Here is a 19,181-nt window from a genome sequence, read left to right as displayed (position 1 = left end):
TCCGCGGCAGCCAATGAGAAGGCTGTGACGTAACCTCGTCGGGAGCCGGGGAATTCCCTCCAGGCTGCACCTTCCACACCTTGGTACACGCTGACGTCACGGGAAAGGAATCTGTCAAAGGTGAACGGAGTTACTGCGAACTTTTCAAAGTTCGAGGTTTCAGTGGCTGCTCCCAAGAAAGGTGCAGGCTTTCCCGGAAAGACCAAGCCTTAAATTAAACGTGAGTTATTTTTTTTTTTAATATATTTTATTGACTTTTTTACAGAGAGGAAGAGAAAGGGATAGAGAGTTAGAAACATCGATGAGAGAGAATCTGAGCCACACCGGTTTCGGCTGTGAGTTATTTATTGAGCGCCAGCCACTGGATGCGAGCCACAGATTTATTGTTATCAATTCAAGCGGGCTATTGGGGAGGGAGGGGGTGCTGGGTACCTAGGTGTTTTGGGTTGGGGCACAGGGGCCATCTGAAAAGATAACCTTGTGCCCTAAGTGGTTTGGCTCAGTGGATAGAGCCTTGGCCTGTGGATTGAAAGGTCCCGGGTTCGATTCCGGTCAAGGGCATTACCTTGGTTGTGGGCACATCCCCAGTAGGAGGTGTGCAGGAGGCAGCTGATCGATGTTTCTTTCTCTCTCTATCTCTCTCTCTTCCTCCCTGTAAAAAAAAAAAAATCAATAATATATATATATATTTTTTTAAAAGCCAAGAGATTAGTGGAGCAATTTCTCTGAAAAGAGCTGTTGTTGGGCTGAGAGGGAGAGTTGAAAGTCCCACCCTTTAAAAAAAATATATTTTTTCAATTGATTTCAGAGATGAAAGGATAGGGGGCGAGAGAGAGAAACATCAATGATGAGTGGAAACCGGTTTGGCTCAGTGGATAGAGCGTCGGCCTGCGGACTAAAAGGTCCCAGGTTCGATTCCGGTCAAGGACAAGGTTGTGGGCACATTCCCATTAGGGGTGTGCAAGAGTCAGTTGGTCGATGTATCTCTCTTATCGATGTTTCTAGCTCTCTGTCCCTCTCTCCTCCTCTCTGTAAAAAAAAAAAAAAAAAAAAAAAAAAAAAAAAAAAAAATCAATAAAATATATTAAAAAAAGAAAAAAGAAACATCAATGATGAGAGTGAATCATTAATCAGCTGCCTCCTTCACGCCCCCTACTGGGGAATCAAGCCCGGAATGGAACTATGACCTCCTGGTTCCTAGGTCGCTGCTAAACCACTGAGCCACACCAGCCGGGCGGAAGACCCACCCTTGACCCCTAAGCTCAGTGAGGGGTCTTCAGAGAGCTCACTTGTCTTTCCCGCAGGTGGGCCAGTGGGGGCCCGAGGCTGGAGGACTGGCTGCCTCCGTGGCAGAACCAGGGGAGGTGGCTGCACCGGGACACCTGCTTCCCAGAGTTTGCCGGGACCGAGGATGGGCCCGCTTCCCGAGCTCCAGACGTGGGCCAGCAGGAAGCCAGAGCCAGCAAAGGACTCACCAACGTCCTGCCTAAGAGGACCGGCTGCGTGGGTGAGCAGACCTCACGGGGGGGCCGCCAGGGACCTCCTGGGATAGAGGGTTTGTCAGCCCGGCTGTGGGAACGTCAGGGGAAAGGTGTCCGCAGTGGGAAACCCCAGAGAAGTACAGCTGCTCCTCGTGAAAGGGAAAAAGTTTAAGAACTCTAGCCCAAACCGGTGTGGCTCAGTGGATAGAGCGTCGGCCTGCAGACTGAAAGGTCCCGGGTTCGATTCCGGTCAAGGGCACGTACCTTGGTTGCGGGCGCATCCCCGGTAGGGGGGTGTGCAAGAGGCAGCTGATGGATGATTCTCTCTCATGGATGTTTCTAACTCTCTATCCCTCTCCCTTCCTCTCTGTAGAAAATCAATAAAATATCTTTTAAAAATAAAAAAAAAGAACTCTAAGCATCGGCCAGCCCCACAGAGCCTGCAGCTGCACCAGTGTGACAACCGCTCAAATAGGAGCTGTCTTATCACCTTAGCGCCTCTGCCCAGACCTCCAAACCAGCAGCTCTGGGTGGAGGGGTGAGAGAAGAGGCCACCGCATCCCTCCTTTCCTAGGGCAGAGTTACAGCCAGAGACGCCCCCCGGGGAAGGGAGATTTTGATGCTGGCTAAACCTGTGATTTTTAAAAATTACATATATATTGATTTTATACAGAGAGGAAGGGAGAGAGTTAGAGAGTTAGAAACATCGATGAGAGAGAGTCATCGATCAGCTGCCTCCTGCACATCCCCCACCGGGGATGTGCCCGCAACCAAGGTACATGCCCTTGACCGGAATCGAACCCGGGACCCTTCAGTCCCCAAGCCGATGCTCTATCCACTGAGCCACACCGGTTTTGCCTGGATTTTTTTTTTTATCCAGAGTGGGGAACACGGTCGCACCCTGACCAGATGTTAAAGGAACAGCGGAGGGAAAGATCAAGTTGCGTTTGATCGATTGCCTTTCGAGCCTTGCTTGTTCAAAACGCTTTGAGAAAAAAAAAAAAAAAAAAACCCTCAGCCCAGGTGCACGGTGCAAAGCACGAGGGTCTCAGCAGCCGTGCGCGTGGCCGCACGTGAGCCGCCGCCCGAGTCCCGTGGTGGAGCCGCGGGCCTCCCATCCCCACGGTGAGCGGCAGCCACCGGGTCCCCACGTGACCCCTCCCGGTGACACACGAGCAGAAGTGGCAGGGCCGCCCGGGCACGGCTATATTTGGGCTCTTCCTCCCTCCCTCCCTTTTTCCCTCCCTCCCTCGCCGCGGGCCGGTTGCTATTTGCAGCCGGAGGAGCCAGCTGGTGCCGCCGGCGCCCTCGCTGGCCCCTCGCAGAGCCCGGTGTGACGGGCAGGGGCGGCCCGCGGGCGCGCAGAGGTCACCGCCGAACCCCGGGTGCCGGCACCCACACGAAGCGTTCATGGACCCTTAACGTCCCAGGCAAGTTTGGGGGTGGCGCTGTGCCAATGCTAATCGCATTATTAAAACCCACTAATGTAAGGCCACCGTGTTCATGCAACGTTATTTCCTTTTTGTGTGTGTGTGTGTGTGTGGGGAGCGATCGTGCCGGGTGGGCATCGCAGACGGGTGAGCGGCAAGAAGGGGTGAATGCTTTGCGCCTTCTCGCGGCAGGGACCCGCCCCCACAGCTCGGATGCTGGGGCTTCTCTTGCCAGGCGGCCTGGGGGTATTTTTAGTGCCGGGGTCCGCGCGCTAGAACAGCTTGGAACCCTGCGTGGACATGCTGACAAAGCGCAGCGCCACCGCTGCTCCGGTTCAACTGAGAAAAAGCACTGTCATCGCGCCTCACTGCCGCGCAGGCCCCCTCCTCCCATGGAAGGCGCTCGGCTCGGACTACTACGCCTGTCAAGCTTGATTTGAACCATTTTGTGTCACGGTTCAGGCAACGCTCCGGAGCAGGTGTCTGTAGCTGTGGCTGGGGAATTGCTCCGGGTTATACGGCTGAGCTTCGAAAAGAGATAACAAAAAACAGCCAAAACCGGTGTGGTACAGTGGGTAGAGCGTCGGCCAGTGCACTGAAGGGTCCCAGGTTCGATTCCTGTCAAGGGCATATGCCTTGGTTGCGGGTACATCCCCGGTGGGGGGTGTGCAGGAGGCAGCTGGCCCATGTTTCTCTCTCGTCGATGTTTTCTAGCTCTCTATCCCTCTCCCTTCCTCTCTGTAAAAAAAATCAATAAAATATATTTTAAAAAATAAATAAATAAAAAGATAGCAAAACTGTTTGTGCCCTTATGGGCTCCCTTCAGGGGAGAGAATTCACAGCTTTTAGTGGCTTCTCAGAGGCATCATGACCCATAAAAAGTAAGAAAAAAACAAAAAAACCCCCACATTTTTTGGGGTTAAAGCACAGAGACCCACCTTCCATAGGAGACTTGCAAAAGTCTTTTTATTTTTAACTGGAGCTTATGACAGAGAGTAGAAGTTTATCTAGCCAATATATTCATTATAGACTGTGATTTATTACTTCATTTCTCTAAGTCCCAGTATCACCGTTTATAAAATGCCGTTTTATTATTAATGTTCCTTTTCCTCCCTTTTTTCCTTTTTCTGAATATTTAGCTAAGAAGCTATTTGGGCATAAAAGTTACGGCTAGGGGGAGAAAGTGCTAAGCTGTATCTTAGAAATTATTTTTCCTGTTGTTATTTTCCTCCGAAACCTATTTCATTTATGTCATGTTGGAGTGGTTTAATAATATTAGTGTGTGTTTTTTTTTAAGCCATTGGGTTTACCACAGTATTTTAAAAGGGGGCCTTAGGAGCTGGATTGTGATAATGTTTGCGTAACTTGGGGGTATTTACTGAAAGATATTGAACTTTGCACTTAAAACAGGTAAATTTGATGGCGTGTAAATTATATTTCAATAAAGTCAGCTTTTAAAAATATCAGGGAATAAAGTTAGCAGCTCACATAATTCCTAGTTTTATGTAGGAATATGTTATTGATAAAATATTTGTGCGGGTTAGTTACAGATACGGTGGATGGAAATTTCGGCCAATATCTGCCCGTTAGCTATCCCTGTTTGTGACATTCAGTTAAATGGGGGAAAGCCTGCTTCTCTAAACAAAAGAGGTAATTCTTTTTTTTTTTATTTTATTGATTTTTTACAGAGAGGAAGGGAGAGAGATAATTAGAAATATCGATGAGAGAGAAACATCTATCAGCTACCTCCTGCACACCCCCAACTGGGGATGTGCTGGCAACCAAGGTCCATGCCCTTGACCGGAATTGAACCCGGGACCTTTCAGTCCGCAGGCTGACTGACGCTCTATCCACAGAACCAAACCGGTTTCGGCAAAAGGGGTCATTCTTTCTGGGTGCATGGATCAATGGTCTTCAAACACTTTTTGCTTGTGCACACCCTTACAACGTGTACATTATTCAAAAGTCCTCCAGTAGAAAGCACATCTTTTTTTTTAAAAAAAATATTTTATTACTTTTTTACAGAGAGGAAGGGAGAGAGAGAGAGAGAGCTAGAAACATCAATGAGAGAGAAACATCCATCAGCCGCCTCCTGCACACTCCCCACTTGGGGATGTGCCCGCAACCAAGGTACATGCCCTTGACCGGAATCGAACCTGGGACTCTTCAGTCTGCAGGCTGACGCTCTATCCACTGAGCCACACCGGTTAGGGCCACATATGGTTCTAAGTAAATCCACAACTGAGCTGCTCAGAAGGTTTTTACAGATTGTGAATGAGATGAGCCCAGTCTCATGACCACCTCTTCCTTGCACCTATCTTCTCAGAAACGAGTGTTCTCTCTCTCTCTTGTGTTCTAGGACCCCGGGTACCCACTACTCCCGGTCCAGGAAGCATCCTTGTCGCGCATCGGTGCTGCCCAGGGTTGCCCGGGCAACGGAGGAGGGAGCCGGGGAGGGTACCAGCACGGGACCGGCCACATCCCGTAGGTTCGCATTGACTCTGGAGACAGACCCCAGATCTTCCCAGGACACAGTCTGGTGAGAAGCCATCCGAGCTGCAATGACCAGCGCGCCCAGAGGGGCAGCAAGAGGGACGTCCCAGAGAGACCTCGAGGAGGACGCGGACGAGCTCGTCCATCTATACGGCCTCGAGGACGACGACGAGCTAGGGGACGAGTTTGCGGACGAAACCATGCCCCGGATAGAGGTTTCGGAGTACCCCGCCGCGGAGCAGAGAGACTGGAGGCTCAGCGGGGAGGCAGCGGAGGCCGAGGACCTGGGCTTCGGGGGCTGGGGCTCCGAGGGCCAGTGCCAGGACCTGCGGGAGGCCTACCGGTACGCGCACGGCCGGGCCAGCGAGGAGTACGAGTGCTACGTCATCCCGGAGGAGGAGGACGAGGAGGAGGCCCCCGACGTCTTCTGCGCCACCTGCAAGCTTCCCCTAAGAGCGCTGGAGAAGGTTCTGGAAGAGCACAAAGGGCATGAGGTGACCCCGCTCAGTAAAGCCCTGGAGAGCGCCAAGGTAAGCAGCTCTCCCTCATTCTCTCTCTCTCTCTCTCTCTCTTAATATATTGATTTTTTTTTTTTTTTACAGAGAGGAAGAGAGAGGGATAGAGAGCTAGAAACATCGATGAGAGAGAATCACCGATCAGCTGCCTCTTGCATGCCCCCTACCGGGGATGTGCCCGCAACCAAGGTACATACATGCCCTCGACCGGAATCGAACCTGGGACCCCTTCAGTCTGCAGGCCGACGACGCCCTATCTATCCACTGAGCCACACCGGTTTTGGCAAACGTGCCTCTTCTTTCTTTTGATAACTGCATCTGCTCAAGCAATCAGGCAAGGAGTAAGGGAGAGGAAGGATGTGTCATTAACGGCTTGCGCTCCTCTGTTCGACAGGATGAAATTCACAAGAACATGTGCAGACTGGAAAAGCAGATCATTGAGATGGAGAACTTTGCCTGTCACCTCGAGGAGGTCTTCATCACGGTGGAGGTAAGCGCAAGCAGCCGAGCCCGTCGGGCACACGTCGCGGCGCCCAGCACCGTCTGGGGCGGCGGCTCCCGGATGAGGGGGAGAGTCCTGTCCTTAGAGCACGTGCTGTCACTGTTGCCCTTGACCCTGCGTTCCCACGGCAGCCTCCTGGAAGCCATCACGTGACAGCCTCCCTACAGAAAGGTAAGCTCTCAGCAGGGAGGCTGTGTCTCCTGCCTCTTTCTAGCTCCGGTTTGGCTACAAGGCGGGACTCTTGCCTGGGCCCACTGTGACAAGGTCTTGCAGACTCCCATCCTGTCATTGATTCGTGCTCCTTTTCTCAGCTGTTACCCGTTTCCCATAAGATCAGTAAGTTTCCGCCGAAACCGGTTTGGCTCAGTGGATAGAGCATCAGCTTGGGGACTGAAAAGTCCCGGGTTCGATTCCGCTCAAGGGCATGTACCTTGGTTGCGGGCACATCCCCAGTAGGGGGCGTGCAAGAGGCAGCTGATCGATGATTCTCTCTCATCGACGTTTCTAGCTCTCTATCTCTCTCCCTTCCTCTCTGTACAAAATCAATAAAATATATATATTTTTAAAAATACCGAAGCTGGTTTGGCTCAGTGGTAGAGCGTCGGTCTGCAGACTGAAAGGTCCCAGGTTCGATTCTGGTCAAGGGCATGTACATTGGTTGCGGGCACATCCCCGGTAGGGAGTGTGCAAGAGGCAACTGGTCGATGTTTCTCTCTCATCGACGTTTCTAGCTCTCTATCTCTCTCCCTTCCTCTCTGTAAAAAATCAATAAAATATATTTTTAAAAATATATATATATATATTTAAAAAAAAAAGATCAGTAAGTTTCCATGTCTGTCCCCAATCACTCACTCAGAGCCAGGGGGTGCTCATAGGTTAAGATGACCAGACGTCCCGCTTTTGGCGGGACAGTCTCGATTTTTAACAACTTGTCCCGCGTCCCACAGCGTTTTAAAAAAAGTCCCGATTTTTGGAAAGGTTTGTTAAAAATCAGGACTGTCCTGCCAAAAGCGGGACATCTGGTCACCTTAGGGTACATACATGTTTATGCCCCAAATGATGGCTGATGCACCGGAATGACGGCCGGGGTCCATTGTGCCGCAGGAGAATTTTGGAAGACAGGAGCAGAACTTCGAGTCCCACTACAACGAGATCTTGGAGACGCTCGCTCAGAAATACGAAGAGAAAATACTCGCTCTGGGGGAGAAGAAGAAGGAGAAGCTGGAAGCCTTGTATGGTCAGCTGGTCAGCTGCGGAGAGAACCTGGACACCTGCAAGGAACTGATGGAAACGGTCGAGGAGATCTGCCACGAGGAGAAGGTTGACTTCATAAAGGTCAGTCGGGAAGTGAGATGAAATAGTGCGCTGACATGACAGTGCGGGCGGGGTTAGGTTAGATGGTCCCCTCTCCGCGGGAGGTGTTGGAATCGACTTTGGCTGTCAGCACCCGTTTGATTGTTCTGGCTGTTCTTTTTTTAAAATTTTTTTTAATTTTAATTTATTATTTTTTCCATTTTTAAATTAAGGTATCTGTGTACATATCTTACCATTGCTCCCCCCCCCCACTCTCATACATGCCCTCCCTCCCCAGAGTTTTGCGTCCATTGGTTATGCTTATATGCATGCACACAAGTCCTTCGGTTCATCTCTTATCTCTCCCCCCTTTCCCTCCCCTCCCCGCTGTCATTGGACAGTCTGCTTGTTGCTTTACTGTCTCTGTATCTTTCTTTTTGTTCATCGGTTTATAATGTTCCTTATTATCCATAAATGCTTGAGGTCATGTGGTATTTCTCTTTCATTGACTGGCTTATTTCACTCAGCATGATGTTCTCCAATTCCATTCAGGTTGCTGCAAATGATAAGAATTCCCTCTTTTTTTATGGTAGCGTAGTATTCCATTGTGTAGATGTGCCATAGTTTTCTGATCCAGTTATCTGCTAACGGGCACCTAGGCTGTTTCCAAATCCTAGCGATGGTAGATTGTGCTGCTATGAACACAGGGGTGCATACGTTCTGGCTGTTCGTGGCAGGGGGTTGTCACCCGCGAGGGGCCAGGTGGGCTCACGCACAGCTGTTGCTTTCCATCCGCCATTGCTCAGGTGACACCAGGGCCCCCGTGCCTCTGTCCTGGCCGCCTGGTGTGTGCCACCCCCTCTTCTGTCACCCCCCCCCCTGTTCCCCACCCCTTCTGTCCCCCACCTCCTTCCGTCCCCCACCCCCTCTTCCTTGGGCTGAGCCAGAGCAGTGCTCTGAGTTTCCTGGCCATCCTTTGGGGTTCTGGGAAGAAGGCTCTCAGGTTCTAAACAGTCCCCTCCAGCCCTAGCCGGTGTGGCTCAGTGGGTAGAGTGTCAGCCAGCAGACCAGGTGCGATTCCAGTCGAGGGGATGTACCTTGGTTGCAGGCTCCTCCCCAGCCCAGGCCCTGCAGGAGGCAACCAATCGATGTGTTTCTCTCACATCGATGTTTCTCTCTGTCTCTCCCTCGCTCCCACTCTCTCTAAATGATCAATGGAAAGATATCCTCAGGTGAGGATAAACAAATAAAACATGTTATGAAGTTACTAAGCCCTAGATCTATGTGTACAGTATCATTCATATTTGTTAATTAAAGTTTAACATTAAAAAAAAAAAAGAAAAATATCCTCGGGTAAGGATTAACAAAACCAAACAAATGGAAAGTCACCTCCAGTGTCCTGGTCACAAGTGCAGCAATTATAAATAATTCTTAACTCGTGAACTCAGACATGCCAAAAAAATATATAAAAAATCCATTTCTTAATTTCCTTGAAAGCTACATCTGATGCCACGCCCCGATGCCGTTGGGCTGCGGGAATTTCCTCTCAGTCCAAATCGGTCCCCTTGCTTCGCCCGGCCCCACAGCGCCTCCTGCTGGCCATGCTGGGGGCGAGGGCCCTGTGACCTCAGTGCTCAGACCCGAACCAGCGGCCCCTCGCCCCACAATCCCCTGCGTCTCCAGACGTAATCCAGAAGGTGGAGAGAGAGAGACGCGAGAGGCGGCCCTTCCCACTGCCGTGTGTGATGGAGAGAAATGGGAGCCAGCCAGAGTGGCCGGCAGGAGAGCGGTGAGATCCACGGTGCAGTTCCCGTTCAGTGAACTGGTGTGAAGTCCTCAGAGCCATGGTCCGGAGACCATTCATCGCATGGGAAGTGCTTGCGTAACGTTAATGTGGAAAAGGTCACGTGGAAGCCGAAACCGGTTTGGCTCAGTGAATAGAGTGTCAGCCTGTGGACTGAAGGGTCCCGGGTTCGATTCCAGTCAAGGGCATGTACCTTGGTTGCAGGCACATCCCCAGTGGGGGGCGTGTAAGAGGCAGCTGATCGATGACTCATCGATGTTCCTAACTCTCTCCCTTCTCTGTAAAAAATCAATAAAATATATATTTTTAAAAAAGGCTACATGGAAGAAACTATACAGGCTGCGTTAGAGTGACTGTTAGAGAGTGGAATATGGCTGTTTTTTTTCTTTTTATTAATTTTCAGGTATATATATATATTTTTATTGGTTTCAGAGAAGAAGGGAGAGGGATAGAGTTAGAAACATCAATGAGAGAGAATTATTGATCAGCTGCCTCCTGCACACCACCTACTAGGGATATGCCCGCTACCAAGGTACACGCCCTTGACCAGAATCAAACTGGGACCCTTCAGTCCACAGGCTGACGCTCTATCCAGTGAGCCACACTGGCCAGGGCTAATTTCCCTGTTTTTCAATATGTTTATATTGTCTTCTTTTCTCCTCCTTTTTAGGATGCTGTGGCTATGGCCGACAGGTAATGCATTTGTTCTCATGTGTATTTTTTTTTCCTTCTGTTCCTTGTTTGTGTACTCGCAGTCTCAGCTTTTGTGTGAACCCCGAAGATTAAATAATAGCACAATGGTGTGGGGTCACAGGACCCTCTGGCACCGAATCTCAGACTCTCAGGGCAGGAAGGGAGTGTGTAGTAAGGCTCAGCCAGCAAACCCCTGGAGGGACGGAGATCCAGAGAGTGTCCCCAGCCTGTCAGGACCCAGACACAGGCATAGAGTCAGACAGGCGTGCACTCCCGCTCCCTGTGCCCTCGCGGGTCCGACCAGCCTAGGACCCACCTTCCTTATACAGGTGGTTTTGTGGGAGTTCAAAGAGGCAGTGTCTTAAAAACAACATGAGCCGAAACCGGTTTGGCTCAATGGATAGAGCGTCGGCTTGGGGACTGAAGGGTCCCGGGTTCGATTCCGGTTAAGGGCATGTACCTTGGTTGCGAGCATATCCCCAGTAGGGGATGTGCAAGAGGCAGCTGATCGATGACTCTCTCTCATCGATGTTTCTAACTCTCTATCTCTCTCCCTTCCTCTCTGTACAACATCAATAAAATATATATTAAAAAAATAAATAAATAAAAATAAAAACAACACGAACGGTAAAGCCTAGTGGTGTAAGAGTTAATAGCATGAGTACAGGCAAAAAAGACAGATCTGGCCAAAACCGGTTTCGACGTTTTCTAGCTCTCTATCTCTCTCCCTTCCTCTCTGTAAAATATCAATAAAATATATTAAAAAAAAAGACAGATCTGGTTTCAGTTCTGCCCCTGGCACTCAAAGCCTGTGGCTGCCAGGAAGCAGGCGTACAGAAGACGCAGAGCCCCCCGCACGGCGGGCACGCCGAGGGCGCATGGCCCGTGGAGAGGAACCCCCAGGCGTGTGTCCATCTCGGGCCCAGGGCGGTGTGGGCAGGGAGCGCCCAGGTCAGCCCCGGAGGGGCCTTCGGAGGGTGCGGGCCTGGGGCTCAGTGCGTGTCTCCCGTCTCCTCTGCTGTCATGCGCACACCAGACCACCCATCCCCACTGGTGGCCTGCCAGGTCAGCCGCCAAAGCAGCGAACCCTCATCGTGTGTCACTAGCGGCCCAGCACGCTATATTTTATTGATGTTTCTACAAAGAGGGACAGATAGCTAGAAACATCGATGAGAGAGAAACATCCATCAGCTGCCTCCCTGCATACCCCCTACGGAGGACTGAGCCCGAAACCTGGGCATGTGCCCTTGACCGGAATGGAACCCGGGACCCTTCGGTCCGCAGGCCGACGCTCTATCCACTGAGCCACACCGGTTTCGGCGACTCGTGTGTCCTTTAATGCCCACAGACTCAGGAAGTTCCTGGAGACGAAAACAGACGTGGAGCTCGCCGCCCAGCCGGCCTTGGAGGACCAGACCTTGGACTTCTCCGACGTGGAGCAGCTGCTGGGCTCCATCAACACCATCCCAGGTGCCCATCTGTGGGCGGGGCGTCGCACCGTCACGGCACATCCGGTCTCCCTGAGCGTCGAGGTAGAAACGTGGATGGCTAGAAATAACACAAAAGATTTAGAAAACCTGTGGCTCAGTGGATAGAGCGTCAGTCTGCGGACTGAAAGGCCCCTGGTTCGATTCCGGTCAAGGGCACGTACCTTGGTTGCGGGCACGTCCCCAGTAGGGGGTGTGCAGGAGGCAGCTGGTCGATGTTTCTCTCTCATCGACATTTCTAGCTCTCTATCCCTCTCCGTTCCTCTCTGAGAAAAATCAATAAAATATATTTTTAAAAAAAAGAAAAGAAAACATGTGGTTGGGAGGTTTGGCCTCTATCCTTGTCCACCCTGGGTCCCTCTCCATTTCCCGAGTCCATGGGCGCACTGGGGGATCAGCGAGAGGGCCCCCCCCCCCAATCCCATCTCCGTAAGCCCCCTCGTCACCGTTCCTCTTCCTCCCGCCTCCTTTCCTAGCTCCCTCTGCCCCGGTGATAAACCCGCAGGCCCCCAGCTCAGCCACGGGCTCCTCGGTCCGCGTGTGCTGGAGCTTGTTCTCCGACGACACCGTGGAGAGCTACCAGCTGTCCTACCGGCCGGTGCGGGACGGCTCGCCCGGGACGGACCACACAGGTGAGGCCCCGCCGGGAGCCATCAGGGGCCCCCCCTGGCGGCCGGAGCCGGGGATGGGATGGGATGACTGCCCACCCAGGCCTTGGAGCGGTCGCCGCCTGGGAACTACCCAGACGATGTGAGGCCGGCAAGTAGAGCGGGTAGAAGGGGGCTCTAAAGGCAATTTGGGCCAAAGCCGGTGTGGCTCAGTGGATAGAGCGTCGACCCGCAGACTGAAGGGTCCCGGGTTCGATTCCGGTCAAGGGCATGTGCCTTGGTTGCGGGCACATCCCCAGTGGTGGCCATGCAGGAGGCAGCTGATGGATGTTTCTCTCTCATCGATGTTTCTAACTCTCTATCCCTCTCCCTTCCTCTCTGTGAAAAATCAATAAAATATTTTAAGAGAGAGAGAGAGAGAGAGAGAAATGAGCTGTCCATGGAGACAGCGTGCATTACAGTGGCACCAGGATGAGAATCGGGTCCACAGGCTCCCGCCCAGAGCCCTGGCCACTGCGCCAGGCCACGCAGAAAAGGGTCCGAGTGCTGACGGCGAGCAGGGTTCTGCCCAGCATCGGGAAAGTAAGAGTGGGTTTCAGCAGGGAGGCGGGAGGGCACAGTGAACAGGAATCGCTCGGCCTGTCTGAGGGTTGAATCCTTGTTTCTCTTCTCTCCAGAGTCTACAGTGACCGTCAAAGAAACATACTGCTCGGTGGCAAACCTTGAGCCAAACACGCAGTACGAGTTCCGGGTCACGGCTCAGAACAGGGCCGGCCTCAGCCCCGCCAGCGAGCGTGCGGTGTACATGACAGGTACCGGCCCCGTTCCTTCCAGCACACGGTCGCGGCTTCCTTAGTGCGGGCGATCTCGATGGCTTTGGGATGGACGGGAGTAGCTGTGTATTTCTTTCCTTTTATCCCGTACACCAAATCCGCATGCCCGACACCTTGTAGTTGGTCTCAAAAGGTCAAAAACACTGCTCCTGCTGAAACCAGTTTGACTCAGTGGATAGAGCGTCAGCCTGCAGACTGAAGGGTCCCAGGTTCGATTCTGGTCGGGGGCATGTAGCTTGGTTGCTGCCACATCCCCAGTAAGGAGCGTGCAGGAAGCAGCTGGTTGATGTTTCTCTCTCATCGATGTTTCTAGCTCTCTATCCCTCTCCCTTCCTCTCTGTAAAAAAAAAAAAATCAATAAAATATATATATTTTTAAAAATCATTAAATTATATTAAAAAAAATAATCCCCTCGAACCTCATGATCACCCCTTCCCCCCAAGACTCCACATGCTGGGGAGGTCTCAGCATAGGAGTTTGTGGGGTACACACAGTCTTTTTTTTTTTTTTTTTTTTTTAATATATTTTATTGATTTTTCACAGAGTAGAAGAGAGAGGGTTAGAGAGTTAGAAACATCGATGAGAGAGAATCATCGATCAGCTGCCTCTTGCACACCCCCTACCTGGGATGTGCCCGCAACCAAGGTCCATGCCCTTGCCCGTAATCGAACCCGGGACCTTCCAGTCCGCAGGCCGACGCTCTATCCACTGAGCCACACCGGTCCCGGCAGTACACACAGTCTCGCATGCAATTGTCCCGACTATCTTGTGGAAAGTGTGGTGGCGAGGCCGGGTGTGGACAGAACGGCGGCTCACCTCCCCCCCTCTCCTCGCCTCTAGCCCCATCTCCCCCCGTCATAAAGAGCAAGGAGGTGCGGAGCTGCGAGGAGGCGGCGCTGATCCGCTGGGAGTCCGGCAACCTGAACCCCGTGGACTCCTACACGGTGGAGCTGACCCAGGCGGAGGCGCCGGGAGCCGCGGGCGTGACGGAGTGAGTCCCATGGGGGGAGGCGGGGGCACCTCCTGGGCACGAGAGGCCTCACCCCGACCGACACACGGAGACACGGCCGCCCGGAAAGTGTGTGGGGGCTGCAGTGGAGGTCAGAACCGGTGCCCCTCAGGATGTGCTCAGTGAGAAGTAGCGGGAATGCGTTTCCGGAGGTGAACGATGAGTGAGCGCTAAGTGAATAAGTCGTTGAGCCTCAGGTTTGCTATTGGAGCCCAAAGATTTTTCATTCATTCATTCATTCATTCATTCGTTCAACAAGTACACGGGCCCTGGTGGTGCCAGGGCCCTGCCCCCTTCAGGATCTGGCAGTTGAGGGGGGAAAGCAGACAAGAAATAAAAACAAGTGCATACGTTGGTCTCTGATGAGAAAGGAATATAGTGACACAGGACTGGGGTGAAGGTGGAAAACGCCTCAGGATCCAGCAGATGATTAAGCTGAGACCTGAGGGAGGGGAGGGACTGGGGTCTGAGAACCATGGGTGTGAGGACGGTATGGCTCGGTGTGAGGCGGAGCTAAAACCCACCCTGCTGGGCGGAAAGCGGGGAGGAGGACGGCATGAGGCAGACTCGGGCTGGAGCGCAGTGTCCAGGTGTCCGCGCCGGGGGGGGGGCTGTGCGGGAACCGGGGATCCCCCGGGTTGAAAGGGGGCCTGAGCTCTGCGCAGGGGCGGTATCGCGGCCAGAGAGGTTTTCGGAGGCGCGATCACTGCTAACAAACCTTTTCCCAGTGCCCGCCGTGACGGCTTGACATACCGTCGGCACCGGCAATTTTTGACGTCTCCGTGGAGACTGAGAGAAAAAACACGACAAGAAGGGGAGGCCGGTGCGTGGGCTCGCGGTGACGCCGCTCTGCTTCCCCGCCCAGGTCCGTCGTGGGCGTCCCCACCTGCGAGGCCCTGGTGCAGCTGCAGCCCCGGCAGAGCTACGCCATCTACGTGCGCGCCCTCAACGTGGGGGGCCCCAGCGCCAGGAGCGAGCCCGCCACGGTGCACACCACAGGTCCGCGCCCCGCCGACAGCCAGTGCTGCCCAGGCTTCGCGCGAGAATAAGCACAGGCTCGCAGACGGGAACACGTGGCTAGCCAGGCTGGGAGGGGCCCAGACCCGGTCAGGGCAGCCTCACTGTACAGGTGGGGAGACTGAGGCCTGAGTCGCACGGCAGGTCTTGCCGGAGCGAGCATTAGAACTCCAGGTTTTCCCCCACGCTCCTCAGGTGGACTAGGGCCTTGTCACTCTGGACCTGGGTGGCCCAGACACCACCTGTCTCACAGCCTGAGCACCCCACCCCACCCCAGGGCAGGTCTGTCTGACATTCCAGGAGGAGCCCTTTGCTGTGGGTCATCTCCCCACCCTCAGGCCCCCTGAGACCTGGCCATCCACCTCCTCCCAGGCCCTCTCGGGCCCCGTTGGGGGCCCACATCCCCACGTCCAGCTCCTCCCCCTTCTCACTTGCCACCATCGTGTCGTCAGATTGTCACATCTCACGTCCAAGTCTTGAGTCGGCAGGGACGGCGTCGGAGACGTTCTGCGCTCTGGCTGTCCCTCGCCGCCGTGGCTCTGGTGCTGAGCTTTGCACGTCCCTCCCCGGGCAGGTCCAGCTCAGGCGGTTGGTCACGCGCCCGTGAGAAGCAGAAGCAGGGAGCTGCCATCCCCATCAGGAGACTGGCACCTACTGCATTAACGAGGCACCTCTGCCATTCCTATGAGCACAAGGGTGGTCACATGAGGTCCAGGGGAGGGAACGCCCCGGAAGCTAAGTGGGCGATGTGCGGGGAGCTCATCGGGTGGCGGTGATGCAGAGAAAGGAGTGACCGGCTGCTGACACCCTCCCACCCTGGGTTTGCTCCCCTCCAGGCAGCTACTTCCGCCTGGACGAGCAGACCTGCCACCCCTGGCTGGCCATTTCCGAAGACGGGCTGACGGCCGTCCGGAGCGAGAGGAAGGCCCCCACGAGGGAGCCGCCCCCCAGAAGCACCCGCTTTTCCAGGTGGGTCCTGTTTCCACCGCTCACCGGAGTGCGCTGTGAACCTCCCCAGTCTGCGCTGTTAACTCAGGAAAACTGGATTAAGGCAGAGGCCACCTTGAAGGGGGAAGGAAACCCCGGAGACAGGGACTAGTGGGGCTGGTGGTGAGGCGGCGAGGCTGGTGGGGGCAGCAGAGACCTGTCGTGGCCTCGGAGGTCCTGCCCTGGGCTGCAGGACCTGTGCTATGCCCGGATTTCGAGATCCCCAAAGAACACCAGGGAGCCGAGTGCGATGCAAAAGCAAAGAGCCTTTATTCAAGCCCAAGCCCGGTCTCTCCGCCTCTCCCGACACAGCGGCAGGATGCACAGCGCCCCGAGCTCCGAAGTACAGCTTCTCTGTAGGGCTTAGGGTTGGGTGGTGGGTGAGGGCCAGGGGCCAGTCACACAGGTGGCTGGATGCAGTTAGCTGATTTGGCCTTCTGCATTCCTATTGGCTGATTTAAGGGTGTGTTAGGCAGCTGGAACTGTTTTGTAAAAAAAACAAAAAAAACAAAACCTGTTTAAAAAATGTTTGCTTTCTAGCCTGCGTTAGCCTGTTTGAAGATAAACTCAGCTGTGTGACCTTGAAGGCTATAGACTAGATGTGCCCATCATCTCAATGCCATGCTAGGTGCACTTTTCAATTGGATAGAACTGGGTTGTTTTCAAGGCCAGCATCGAGATAACCGCTTAGTGCACATAGGGCTGGCTCTTCAACAAAAAGGGAAGCTCTGTTCAATAGCCTTGCTCTGCCCTTTCACCTGGAGGAGGCCACCCACCAAGTTCTGGCATGAGGGTCACGCTGTCAGGCAGGGGGAGAAAGGAACCACCTCTAGCATCAGCCAGGCTGGAGAGCTCAGGGTGTCCGCTGTACGGGCGAGGAGTTCACACCGCCTCCACTTGCATAGACCAGCTGCTGGCTCACCCGACGGTCATGTCACCCACCCACACGGCCAGGCTGGGACCACCTCAAATCCCATGTGTATCCACTTTTAAAAAAAATTTTTTTATTGATTAAGGAATCACATATTTGTTCTCAACCCCCCATTCCAATCCCCCAACCCCCTATTGTCCCTGACCTCTGGTTAGGCTCATATGTGTGCACACAATCCCTTTGGCTGATCTCTCCCTTTTATCCCCACCCTCCCTCTGAGGTCCGACAGTCTGACCCATGGCTCCTTCTCTCTGGGTCTGTTCTTGTTCATCCGTCTATGTTGTTCACCATTTCCCCTGGATGAGTGAGATCATGTCCTACTGGAAATATAAGAATAAAAAAATGAGACAAGCAATAATGATTATGCTGAGAGGCATATGAATCAGTCTGTAGTGAGTTTCTTTCTGGGCCACCAGTTCTTTTGAGACCCGATTTCAATGTCAAACAGTTCCTTCTGTGTACACGTCAGCCATGGTATTTCAGTTCTGGGTGGTGGGCACATGGTGGTAAATATCTCTGCTTTGCACATGCAGGTGCGTGGCTGTCATGGGCAACCTGATCCCGGTCCGAGGGCGCCACTACTGGGAGGTGGAGGTGGACGAGCGGTCGGACTACACGGTGGGCGTGGCCTCTGAAGACGTCCCCAAGCAGGAGGACCTGGGAGCGAACCGCCTGTCCTGGTGCATGAGGCACACGTGGGCGGCACCCAGGTAAAGCGCAGCCGGATGCCCGCGGCCGGCCTTGGCTCTGGACGGATAGAGGGAGAGGTCTCCGCACACAGAGTGAGGCCTGCAGTGCATGTTATAAAAGCCTCAGACATTGCAGGGCTCGCTTCCAGCCCGCTGACACGTCTGGGTTGTACTCTGAGCGTCCCCTCCCAGTCGCATGGACCAGCATGTTGGTACACAGCTCTTCAAAGGTCTGCTGGTGGCAGGGTTAGGGGGTTCCTGTGCTTGGTCTTGGTTTCAGCCGGTTTCAAAGTCCACAGGACACAGCTGGAGCTGTGTCACGCTGACCGGTGACAGGCCCCAGATGTCCTGTTTTTTTTTGTTTTGTTTTTTTTTTAATATATATATATTTTATTGATTTTTTACAGAGAGGAAGAGAGAGGGATAGAGAGCTAGAAACATCGATGAGAGAGAAGCATCGATCAGCTGCCTCTTGCACACCCCCTACTGGGGATGTGCCCGCAACCAAGGTCCATGCCCTTGACCAGAATCGAACCCGGGACCTTTCAGTCTGCAGGCCGACACTCTATCCATTGAGCCAAACCGGTTTGGGCTATTTTATTGATTTTTTTTAACAAAGAGGAAAGGAGAGGGATAGAGAGTTAGTAACATCAATGAGAGAGAAACATCGATTCAGCTGCCTCTTACACACTCCCCACTGGAATCGAACCCGGGACCTTTCAGTCCGCAGGCCGACCCTCTATCCATTGAGCCAAACCAGTTAGGGCCATAGGAGTATTTAAATAAAGCTACATAAAATGTTCTGAAATCAGCTCATCTACAGGATTTCTGAAAATCTGTTTGTATGCATTTTAGGCACAAGTATGAATTTCTGCACAACAAGACGACCCCAGATATAAGAATCACAGTCCCCCCTAAGAAGATTGGCATTCTGTTAGACTATGAAAACTCCACATTATCCTTTTTCAACGTGGACATTTCTCAGCACCTCTACACCTTTAGCTGTCAGCTTCCCCAGTTTGTGCACCCCTGTCTTTCTCTGGAAAAGCCGGGGCGTCTAAAGATACACAATGGCATTCCGGTGCCAAAGCACGTGGCTCTCTACTAGGAAGTGCTGGTGCCCACCCTCCCCCAGCCACTCCCGCCTCAGCACTCAAGCACCGGGCACCCAGCACAGCTTGGATTCGTGCTGTTAGTCATTACCAGGCCCGGCTGTGAAGCGAGGGCTCAGGCTAAATAAACTCAGCAGTTCTTTAGTTGGTCAACTTGTGTTGGTTTGTTTGCGTTCAGGCAAAGTATCTGAGTCCCCAAGGCCTACAGAGCTTGGCGGTCTGGGGGAGAGACGCAGGAGTGTCCGTGGCCAGCAGCAGCCCCTGCTCACGCGTGACATCTCATTAGCCAGCCAAGAA

General features: G+C 53.2%; 1 protein-coding gene and 1 non-coding gene across 2 annotated transcripts; both read left to right on the top strand.

Moving 5' to 3' along the window:
* The first annotated feature begins 1,233 nt into the window (after positions 1 to 1,233).
* FSD2 (fibronectin type III and SPRY domain containing 2) lies at positions 1,234 to 19,037 on the top strand. The gene is made up of 13 exons (XM_036415640.2): positions 1,234 to 1,507; positions 5,271 to 5,934; positions 6,314 to 6,409; positions 7,526 to 7,756; positions 10,189 to 10,211; positions 11,560 to 11,681; positions 12,175 to 12,330; positions 12,984 to 13,118; positions 13,980 to 14,130; positions 15,014 to 15,147; positions 16,002 to 16,134; positions 17,617 to 17,793; positions 18,628 to 19,037. Exons 2-13 carry the CDS (start codon positions 5,473 to 5,475, stop codon positions 18,878 to 18,880), a joined length of 2,073 nt encoding a protein of 690 aa, XP_036271533.1. The 5' UTR covers positions 1,234 to 1,507; positions 5,271 to 5,472; the 3' UTR covers positions 18,881 to 19,037.
* On the top strand, positions 14,802 to 14,936 carry LOC118706391. Its single transcript, XR_004984014.1, has one exon. It is a non-coding gene; the product is annotated as a U4 spliceosomal RNA (small nuclear RNA).
* Positions 19,038 to 19,181: the final 144 nt, after the last annotated feature.

This window comes from Pipistrellus kuhlii, unplaced genomic scaffold, assembly GCF_014108245.1.
Source record: "Pipistrellus kuhlii isolate mPipKuh1 unplaced genomic scaffold, mPipKuh1.p scaffold_m20_p_50, whole genome shotgun sequence".
Lineage (NCBI taxonomy): Eukaryota > Metazoa > Chordata > Mammalia > Chiroptera > Vespertilionidae > Pipistrellus > Pipistrellus kuhlii.
This window is presented reverse-complemented; position numbering and strand designations above follow the sequence as displayed.

Bases quoted from the DNA above. Each gene is read 5' to 3' on its own strand.
- FSD2 (XM_036415640.2), top strand. From the start codon at position 5,473: ATGACCAGCGCGCCCAGAGGGGCAGCAAGAGGGACGTCCCAGAGAGAC. The intron at 12,331-12,983 runs GTGAGGCCCCGC...TCTTCTCTCCAG, and splicing joins GCCCGGGACGGACCACACAG to AGTCTACAGTGACCGTCAAA. The intron at 15,148-16,001 runs GTCCGCGCCCCG...GCTCCCCTCCAG, and splicing joins CGCCACGGTGCACACCACAG to GCAGCTACTTCCGCCTGGAC.